The following is a 10,764-nucleotide window of genomic DNA, read 5'->3' as shown; positions in this document are numbered from 1 at the left end:
AATTGTTAACTATGGTTTTCTTAATGATTTAAAACGAAATTTTTGGACCGTATTTTTGGGATGTTACACTAAATGGCCGAGATCCAATTCTCGAACCTGACGACCAGTCTGGCAGTGACAGGACCAATAATGTCAGGTAACTCATCGCGTAAGGCTCGTGAAACCTCAATGGAAATCCAATCATGGAATCGATGCCCCAGAAGGCATGGTGCATAATCCACCTTCAATCCCTTATGACAAGAGCTAGCAATAGGATCCTCCCCCCCCTCCTAAAAAAAAGATTCTAGGGCTCCACAATCCTTGAGCTCCTAATGGCCCCCCATTTAAGCTACAAGGCATCATATATCAGACCAATCCATCCAATCCTTTGGAACTCGTACTAGCATGCAATTCTAAAAGCTCAAACAATCAGGAATATAAAGGCATCTCCCCAAGTCATGAAATCTTGAGCAGATCATTTGCCTTAATCTAGCATGAAATTCTCATAACATATAACATAACAAACATGTATGGGTATTTTGTGAATCGCTTACTTGAGCTCAGCTGATTGCACGCACCACACCCCTTTTCTTTTATTAGAAAATTCTTTAGTAAAACTTTTATTTTTTAAAAATCTACCAAAACCTTACTTTGAGTTCAGACACTCCCAAGAGTATGCTCGAATCCCTCAAACCAAGGCTCTGATACCAACTTGTAACGTCCTAAAAGTTAAGACCAAAAATTTCATTTTAATAATAAAAAAATCATCATCCAAAACGTTTTCATAAAACCATAAAGGAAAATCAGAGTAAGTCACTCAATCATCACAATAAATCAGAGTCATATAAAACGGAAGTCATAGTGTGGGTGTGTGTGTGTGTGCGATGCGATCACCCCGAGCTCTTCCCTTCCGATCCGGAAGTACCTGAAACAAGAAAATACAAGATATAAGCCAAAGCTTAGTGAGCTTCCCAAAATAACCCATAATACAAATTATTACAGATATAATACAAGCATGCATAAAAGGTTTATTGGTCCTTGACCTCAACCCAACCATACCGGGTTTGTTGGTTTACATCATAAAGCAGTAACACCTCAACCCAACCACCCAGGGTTTCTTGGCACGTGGCCTCAACCCAACCATCCAGGTTTGTTGGCACATGACCTCAACCCAACCATCCAGGTTTGTTGGCACATGACCTCAACCTTACCATAGCAAGTTTGTTGGCACGTGGCCTCAACCCAGCCATCCAGGTTTGTTGGCACATGGCCTCAACCCAACCATCTAGGTTTGTTGGCACGTGGCCTCAACCTCACCATACCGGTTATGTTGACTTCCAGTCTCAACCCAACCATATCGGGTTTGTTGGTGCGGCCTCAACCAACCACCCATATGTCGACATATACATAAAAACTAACACATATAACTATCATAGCAATCCTACATCCTAAGATACATAACCACAATCAATAGGCCAACCTTGGTGCCTTAGACCTATTGGCATGGTGAGAGAACTCACCTCAAACTGCTAAAAATCAGATAAATGCTCGGACTCCTGATCCGGAAAATCCCTGCGCTAATCAATCAAATAAAACCCCCATTTATAATTGGGCCACAACCCATAACTAGAAATCTAATTCAATTGTCCAACACACTTAGGGTAAAATACCATTTTACCTTTTCCTCATTTGTCCCAATAACCATGGACCAACCCAATGGCTCCAAAAGCCTAATATGGCCTAAATTCCTAAACGAAATCCAAATCCCATTATGGGTCCAAATCCAAGAAGGCCCAAAGCCTAACAATGACCCAAAGTCAAAAGGACTAGTGGCCCAGCAAGGTCCAAAACCCTAGTAGTCCAAATATGACCCAAAACCCAAAAGTCAACAAACGTCCATGGCTGTTGAGTACACCCAACGTACTTAGACACTTTGTCCAATTCTCAGATCTGATCGTAAATGATGTCTTAATACGTAAAGTTGGCAACTTTACTCCTTTGTATGTCTTAATGGGACCCAATACTCAATAAAATCCATAATAAGCGCTCAAACTCATGCATGGTCCAATATAACGCATCAATATTGAATTTTTATGAATAATGGACCTCAAAAATGCTAATATCTATCATCCTTAACTTCTGGAGTGGCTCGTACTCTCATGCATGACTTAAAGGACCAAAAAAAGCACAAAATAAGCCCTAACTAGATCTGACAAAATGAACCATCAAGTTAAGAGCTCCATACCTCAAAGAGCTTTCCAAGTTGATGATGATTCTGGATCCATAAGCTCTAGCCATACCAATGCAACTTCCAATAGTTCCTCTTCCTTCAAAATCACCAAAAACACCCTCAAAGTTCACTTCTAAGCTCAAAACACTCAAAGGGTGCTTAGGGTTTCATTCTTAGGGTTTGGAGACGTGGAGGCTAGTCATACGAGAGTCTAGGAGTAGCTTAAGGTGTTTAAATAAGGCACAAACCCTAAAAATTAGGGTTTGCTCCAGCTGACCATACGGACCGCGTACGTGGGTGTCTCCGTGATCCGATTTATCGAGCCAGTTCGCCGATTATACTTCTAGAGTACACCCAGCGTACTCGGCTAGAGACTAAAACCACCAATCTTTCGAAGGCCATAACTACTTTGTTCTAAGTCCGATTTCGACGTTCTTTATATCCATGGAAAGGTAATGAAATTCTCTACAATTCTATCAACTCTCCTTTTCCTTCAAACTTTCTGCGCTTAAATCCAAAATTCATAAAAGGTCTGACCTATCACTTTACGGTTATACCCTTGGGCTCCAAAACACAAACCGAACTCTCGAATCACCTAATATACATTATCCACATCCAAGGGGGTCTAGCTCTATCCTTCCCCAAGGCCCGTAGCCTTATGATAACTGATCTTTTGGTCACGGTCCCGAATTAGGGAACGATTCGAAACAGGGTGTTACAGATATCCTTCCTTTTCTTCCCCTTGCCTTGATGAATGGCCAGTACAGGAGCAGTTGCAGTGTTATTTGAATGATACTTCTTCATACTCGCTTCAGTAGTTTGTAATAAGTTATGGAGTTGCATCAATATTGTTTCACTGTTGTTCAAATGATAGGTTAAGATGAACTTACCATAATTGTTGGGCAAAGAATTAAGAACCATGTCAATGGCTAACTCTTTGTCGAAATTTACATTGAGCTTCTTGATCCTTTCCATGTGTCTCTGCATTTTCTACACATGAGCATACATATTCTCCTTCCTCCAGCTTACACACCATTAGGGACTTGATGACTTCAAAGCATTCTTGTCTTGCTTTCTTATGAAACATTTTACCAAGTGTTAAGTTCATTTCATATGGCCAGTAGTCATCATAAGATTTTTATAGTTCTGGTGACATAGTTGCTACCATGATACAAGCAATTTCTTCAGGAAGTAGTAATTTCCATGCCAATTTCGAGGAGCAGTAATTTCCATGTCAATTTCTTCAGGAGTAGTAATTTCCATGCCAATTTCGAGGATTAGGTTATCGAGAGCATACTCCTTGTTCTCATAATGCAGATTCATTTTTAGATTGCACATCCAGTCCATGTAGTTTGTATCAGTAACCTTTTCCTTCGACAAATTTGATAGAAGATTGAAGTTTTAACTTTGAGCGGTAGGAGGAAGAGGAAGATCACTATTTCCATACATCTATATAAGAGAAAGTTTTAGTTAGTTAATTTCAATCCTTGATATATTTTAACCCAAAATTATATACTTAAGGCTAGGATCCATATTTTCAATTCGTAATAAGAAGAAGGATGTTGTAATCAAATTGAGAATCTAATAGGTAGTACTACATTTTACCAATTTAAATCAAAATGAAACTCCTAGATCTCTTGGGATTCATTGAACTATTAATTACATGTTTAATCTTAGATTATGCTCTTACCTTTATGACTGGGATACCGAGGATGACAAACAAGATGTGAATAACCATGTAAACCCACGTGACACCGTTGTTCTCATTTATGAACTCACATTGATGTGTTGATTAACCACTATGCTCCATCAACAATCATAAACTCGATTTGTCTCATCATATTCACTTTGTAGTCCTAAATTAGTGTTGCGGTTAACCAAACACGCTCCACTAACGACTCGAAAAGAAATGATGTGAGTTTTCATGGATTTGCGTACAAGTTCACATTTTTCATAAGTAACCATAGTTTATATCTTTTCTGACTTTATTTTATACTTTTAATGAGATTTACGTCCTATCATAACCCTTTCAGCCAACGACAACCCACCACACAAAGAAGCGGTGAGTTAAAAGGACACTCATTCAACAGTCAATCATAGGCCATTTTCTTATACCTCTCTCATAGCACAACTTCATGAACAAGGCTTACTCTTGATTCGACTAACGAATTATTATTCTTTTATATGTACTATTATATACTCTTATAAATATATGTAAGGATGTATTATAAACTTTTTGAGAATACAAGGTTTAAATATTATTAATTTAATTAAATTTTTAATTAATTAATATATAAACCATTTAAGATTTAATAATTATCTTTTAATTAAACATTTAATTAATTATATTAAATCTTTTTACAATTAAACAATTATCTTAATTAGACTTTTAATTAAATAATATTAATTTCTTTTTCTTTTTTCTTTAATTTTCGAATTATGGTTTATCTAATTACCTAGTTTAAATGTTCAAATTTTAAGAAATTAAAATAACCATTAAAACTAGTAATTATCCTACAATTGAAAAAAGGCAAGAAAATCCCGAGACCCGACTGGAAGCAAAGCGCACCATTCCAACGATTCAGCAAGTTTTTTTTTCTTTAGTTTTCACAATGCACATATACTAGAAAATCCTAGACTCTGATACAACTGATGGAGTTTTTAGGTTACAAAACAATAGATATATGCAGCGGAATCATAAAACTATTTATAGGCACATGCAACTTAGAGATATATGGCATTTTCTCATTATATCAATATACTATGAAAAAATAATCTAATATACTTATTTTGAATAATAAATATGATTAGAACACATATCTTTTGCTATAGTCAAATATAGCAAACCTTGATCTTCAATTCTTCTTTGGAAAGCAAGCGGCAATAGTGTAGATGTCTCTAAGGACTCACATCCAAAACTCTAAAACACTAGGAACGAAATAAAAGAAATAAGGGAAGAGAGAAAATCCAAATTCAACATTTTGAAAGCTAGGGTTTGAATTTTGCTAGCCAAGGGTCCCTTTTATAGCTAGTGGATCTCCAGGGTAAACTTTAGTTTGAATAATTAAATAATAAGATTTGATTTATTCCAAGCAGCTGTCCTTATCAGCTACCAGGAAGCTTCCAGAACCCTTCTGAAACCCCTAGAAACCGTCCACCCTAAGTATGGTTCTAGAATTGTCTTCCTTGCTCAATTATGAACCATTACAATTCAACCCTTGCACCCTTAATTAATTCTTATTAATCCAAAATTAATTTCCAATTAATTTTTTTTAATTCTAAATTAATTCTAAACAATTTCTAATTAATTTATTAATCGTATAATAAATTAACAAACCATTCCTCACTCTCTTAAATTCGTTTCTAGGTATTTCTAGTTATTGATGGCAACCAAAAAAATGACTTTTTCTTTTATTCCATAAAACTGTATTCATTTAGTTATGACTTTAGACACCTAGTCCAACAGGTGGTACCCTTAAGCCTGCTTCAAAATAAAAGATATAGAACCCTATTTTTTCCTAGAAGAGGACGATCGATAGTAACACCCGAACAAGAAATTTGAGCACCATCTACTTCAGAAAGATGATATTTCTCGAAGACTTTAGCTAACTAATCACAAGAAAGGGTAAAGTGGAAAAAGGACATGGAAAATCAGGACATTTTTAAGAAAACAGAGCAACAATGGTGAAAGGATGAAAATAGGAGATGAATGAGGCAGTAATATATTCCTGACGCAACAACCGTCCAAACGGTTATGCGAATACAAAGTGTGTGTAACATACAAGGAACAGTTCGCTTTCCAATGCCACGTAAATCCCAATTATCAAGCCAGGTAAGAACCAACATTTAACAGTTTGGTTGGGGGCATAATGGTGTATGGGGATAAGCCCATAAAGAACAAGCTATATAGTAATCATTTTAGAAGCTTAACCGGCCTGGTAAGGCAACATTAAACCAGATCGGTTCCCAACAATTTGGGTTAGTTGCGCACCGAGTAGATTAACATCACGTATCAATAAAATACTTAAGCAAGTACCCACACAATATCCCAGGAAACACAGGTAAAACATCAATATTATGTTAAAGTGTCATACCCTTACACAATATCCCAAGAAACACAGGTAAAACATCAATATTATGTTAAAGTGTCATACCCTTACAACGAAAGGTTAATGTTACCACCCGCATAATAACAATGACCCAATGTCTCTCACCCATGTATAAAATGTTGTGATACGTACCGGTAAGAGGAAGATAAGATATATAGCAACATTTACGTCTGATATCGAACTTAGGCATCAGAGAGCAATACCGAGGTCCATACTCCGCAGTGCTTCCTAACCTAGTGTCCATATCTTTCGCAACGTAACTTTCATCACCAACCATCTTAGGGGAGGTCATCGGTGCACCAAAGATCATCTAGGAATAAAAATTATTAGAATATACCGAATATTTTAATAAACTTTTTGTGAAACCAAAATAATTTTTAAACAAAGTAATTTTCCAAATATATGTTTTACAAAACATGTAAAAATAAAGCTTCAAAAGTAGAACTTGGAAAATATTTATAATTAAAACTTATGAAAAAAAAGTAAAAAAAAAAAGTTTTTTGATCAAAATCCTAAAAATATTAAATGTTGAACCAAAATTAGAAAACAAATAAACAAACTGTAAAGTTAGATTTTTGGACAAAATGTAAACGGGATTCAAGGTAGTACGACACATGTCTATAACCCCCGTAAAAATAAGAGGAAAAGCCAAAAAAAAAAAAGTTTAGTAAAATTTGTAATAAAAGTTTCTAATATATTCGTAACTAGTTGTGAAACTCGTGTACTACATTGGTTTATTAAATTTTTTTACAAAGATCTTTAAATTTAAGAAGTTTGAATTTATAAAGAAAGAAAAGAAAAATATTGAATTAATAAAATGTAATGTTCAATTTGTTATTTTTAACCTTTTTTCATTTTTCTTTTAAATTTAAACAAATAATATAAATTTACTCTAATAAATTAAGATTTGTTTGCCAAATGTCACATTCTCATTCAATTTGTCAAATATTATTTTTTGATTATTTTGAATAAATTTTTTTTCCACATGTCATTTTAGGAGTTTTCTTATTTTATTAAATTCTATATAATATTTTAAAAGTAATAATTACGATAAATGTAATAATAAATAGATATAACTTTGATTAATAGAGTTACCTTCTAATTTCAAATTTTCCAAATTAAAGCTCATTAATTTCTTTTGTTTATTTATTTAAATTATTTGTTTGAATTTAAAAGATAAAAAAACATTTCGATTTTAATAATTTATTATTTTTTTTATTTTCTTATAAATTAAAAAATTTCAAATATTTAGACTTTTTATATTTAACTTTTTTTTATAAATTAACTCATGTAATACAAGGATCTTACAACTAGTAAATAAATAAACAAATGAAATAATTGGATAAACTTTAGAAACTTATAAATTAAAAGGAAACTTGCATTAATTAAATTGGTGTGCATTTATTATTATTACATTTATTACAATTATTACATTTAAATATTATGTGAAATTTAATAAAATGGTAAAACCATAAAATGACAAGTGGAAAAATAATAATTTAAAAAATCTTAGAAAATGTCATTGATCAAATGCAATGAGAATATGAGATTTGGCAAAAATTATTTCATTTATTAGGATAGATAAAAGATAAAATTAAGATTTGGGTCATAATTATATAAAATATAGGTTGCATGGGGCGAACTTTGATGATAAAAATAAAAACATAAATGAGTTTTTAACCATATAGATGTTTTTAGAAAACTTATTTACCCAATCGGTATACTTTCAAAAGTATTTATCATCTAGGTTTATTTTGTAATTTAATTAAATAAAAAAAACACCATGCCCTAATTACTTTCTTACTGACCGTTTCTTCTCCCCTGGGTAAAAATTTGTTGCGCATTCTTCACTTCCGGCAAGACTGTCATCCCGGCACACCTCTGCCGGCAACTCCAGGGACAACACCGGGGACTCCAACAACGACGACGACGACATCGATCACAGGTATGTAATAACTTCGATTTTTGCTTCTGTAATAACTTTAATTTTTAAGCTGTAACTTCGATTTTTTAGGCGAAATCCATCCATCATAGGTACTATAACTTCGATTTTTGAGTTGTAATAACCTAGATTTTTTGGCTGTAATATTTGTTTTGGCTTCAATCACAGGTTCTTATTTGATTCATTTGATTATATGAGATTGAAATGGAGTTTCTATTTCTCTTTTTGTTGGCTGCAATCACGATTTATCATCTTTACTGTTCTAAATCTGATTTATCTACATTTGTATGTTTGATTAGATGATGTTGTTTGATTGTTATTTTATCTATTTGATTGAGTTTCTTTTCTGGTTTCTATTTCTATTTGCTTGAATATGCAAGATGGTCTTTTTTTGTTTTTCTGATTTCATCTATTTGATTGTAGATGGATGCTAATGTCATATTAGAAATTGTTCAGAATAAGGATTTCTAGTCAATCTCTCCACTTGTTGTTGCAAACAATGCAATAACAGGTGATAATGCAGTTGTTGAAAATGGTGTGTTAGAAAAAGATGAAATTGGAGAAGAAGATGGAATTGGAGAAAAATATGATGAAGAACCTTTTAACAACAACTTTCAAGTCCCTTCAACTTTTAATACTATGGAGGAAACAAACATGACTACCGATAGCAATTAGATTGTGTCACAATTAGTGAGTAAGAATGATTTTACACAAGAGTTGGAAAAAGATTCTTTCAAATATGAAGAAGAACTTATTAGAGCTATCAAGATTTACAACATTAGGACACATAAACAGTTTGAGGTCGTTGAGACACGTCCGACTATGCGGACCATAAGATGCAAGTTACATTTACAATCTGGTTGCAAATGGCAAGTTCGTGCAATCAAACGAAAACGAAGTGGGTATTTTGAAATTACAAAAGTACACCGGTCTACATACTTGTTTAAACAATAATATTTCTCAAGACCATCCAAACCTAGATGGAAACTTGATAGCCCAAGAAATCAAACATCTTATTAAAGAGCAACCTCCGATTATTATTCTTGCTTTGAAAGCTGAAATAATTGAAAATTTAGGCTATATTCCATCATACAAAAAGTTTTGGACCGGAAAACATAAGGCAATTGAACAGGTGTTTGGTAATTGGGAAGAATCTTATTCTGATTTTCCCAAATTTCTATGTGCTCTTCAAAAGTTCAATCCAGGGACTATAGTCGAGTGGTTAGTTTCGAGATCAACCAATGTAGAACCCATGTGATTTAGACGTGTTTTTTGGGCTTTTGCCCCTTAAATTAAGGGGTTTGTACATTGTCGACTGATGATTAGCATTGATAGCACACATTTGTATGGTAACTACAAAGGAACGATGATGATTGCAATGGGAGTTGATGGCAATAATCAAATTTTGCCACTAGCATTTGTTATTGTAGAAAATGAATCATATGATAGTTGGAATTGGTTTCTTTCTTATATAAGGATTCATGTGGTAAAAGAGCATGAATGCATTTTTTTAATATCTGATCATCATATTGGAATCCTAAAGGTAGTCAATCAGCATGGATCGTCATGGTTAGAGCCATATGGTTTTCGTAGGTATTGATTATGACACACATTATTTTGTTTATTTTTTTAACTTTATAACTCACATTATTGTTGTTTATTTTATAGGTATTGTTTACATTATTTTATCAACAACTTTTATGATAAGTTTTGTAATTTAGAATTGAAAGGTCTAGCTTATCGTGCCGGGAGTCAAAATCAAGTTCGAAAATTGAACTCAACCATGGAAAAAATTAGGAAGCTAAATCCACAAGCTAGACAATGGAAAGAGAGTCATCCAATTGATAGATGGACACTTGCACATGATGGTGGGAGGAGATATGGGTTGCTCACAACAAATTTGTCGGAGATTTTTAATAGTGTCCTTAAAGGTGCTCGCTTTTTACCAATCATGGCTTGTGTCCAACTTACTTTCTATAGATTGGTGCATTACTTTGAGATGAGACGTCCTTTAGGATATAATGCACGAGCTAATGGAGATGCATATACCCCTCATGTTCTTGTCAAATAAGTAGCTTTGATTTCAAAATAAAGTGCACATTTCTTGAGGTCTTTTAATCGAGAGAAAGGTATATTTGAGTTGATAACTCAAAGAGGAAGAAATGTGCAAGTAGTTAATTTGGAGCAAAAAACTTGCACATGTGGTAAGTGGGAAGTGTTTAAATATCATTGTTCTCATGTCTTGAATGCATGTGCCACATTTTCTTTGAATAGTTAACAATATGTTGATAAATGTTACTTACTTGTAAGGTATTGTGATACTTGGGCATCTGAATTTTCCCCACTTCCTCATGAATTGTATTGGCCACAATCATTGTTTAAAGAATTGCTTCCAAATTTTGAGCTCTTATGGAATAAAAAAGGTCGTCCGCGCTCAACAAGACTTCGTAATGGAATGGACATTAAAGAAGGAAGAATAGAAAACCTTTGTGGAATTTGTAAGT

The 10,764-nt window shown here is 33.6% G+C and overlaps 1 protein-coding gene across 1 annotated transcript; it reads left to right on the top strand.

The window, feature by feature from the left end:
• The first annotated feature begins 9,126 nt into the window (after positions 1–9,126).
• On the top strand, positions 9,127–10,331 carry LOC145121316 (uncharacterized). The gene is made up of 4 exons (XM_079057084.1): positions 9,127–9,133; positions 9,337–9,481; positions 9,587–9,829; positions 9,929–10,331. Exons 1-4 carry the CDS (start codon positions 9,127–9,129, stop codon positions 10,329–10,331), a joined length of 798 nt encoding a protein of 265 aa, XP_078913210.1.
• Positions 10,332–10,764: the final 433 nt, after the last annotated feature.

This window comes from Lactuca virosa, chromosome 6 (genome assembly GCF_052849685.1).
Source record: "Lactuca virosa cultivar CGN04683 chromosome 6, Lactuca_virosa_CGN04683_v6, whole genome shotgun sequence".
Taxonomy (NCBI): domain Eukaryota; kingdom Viridiplantae; phylum Streptophyta; class Magnoliopsida; order Asterales; family Asteraceae; genus Lactuca; species Lactuca virosa.
The sequence above is the reverse complement of the archived record's forward strand: the minus strand, read 5'-3'. Positions and strand labels throughout refer to the sequence as shown.

Excerpts from the sequence above, each read along its gene's own strand:
- LOC145121316 (XM_079057084.1), top strand. Across the intron at positions 9,482-9,586 it reads CCAGGGACTATAGTCGAGTG|CATTGATAGCACACATTTGT; the intron begins GTTAGTTTCGAG and ends ACTGATGATTAG. Across the intron at positions 9,830-9,928 it reads AATCAGCATGGATCGTCATG|GTATTGTTTACATTATTTTA; the intron begins GTTAGAGCCATA and ends TTTATTTTATAG.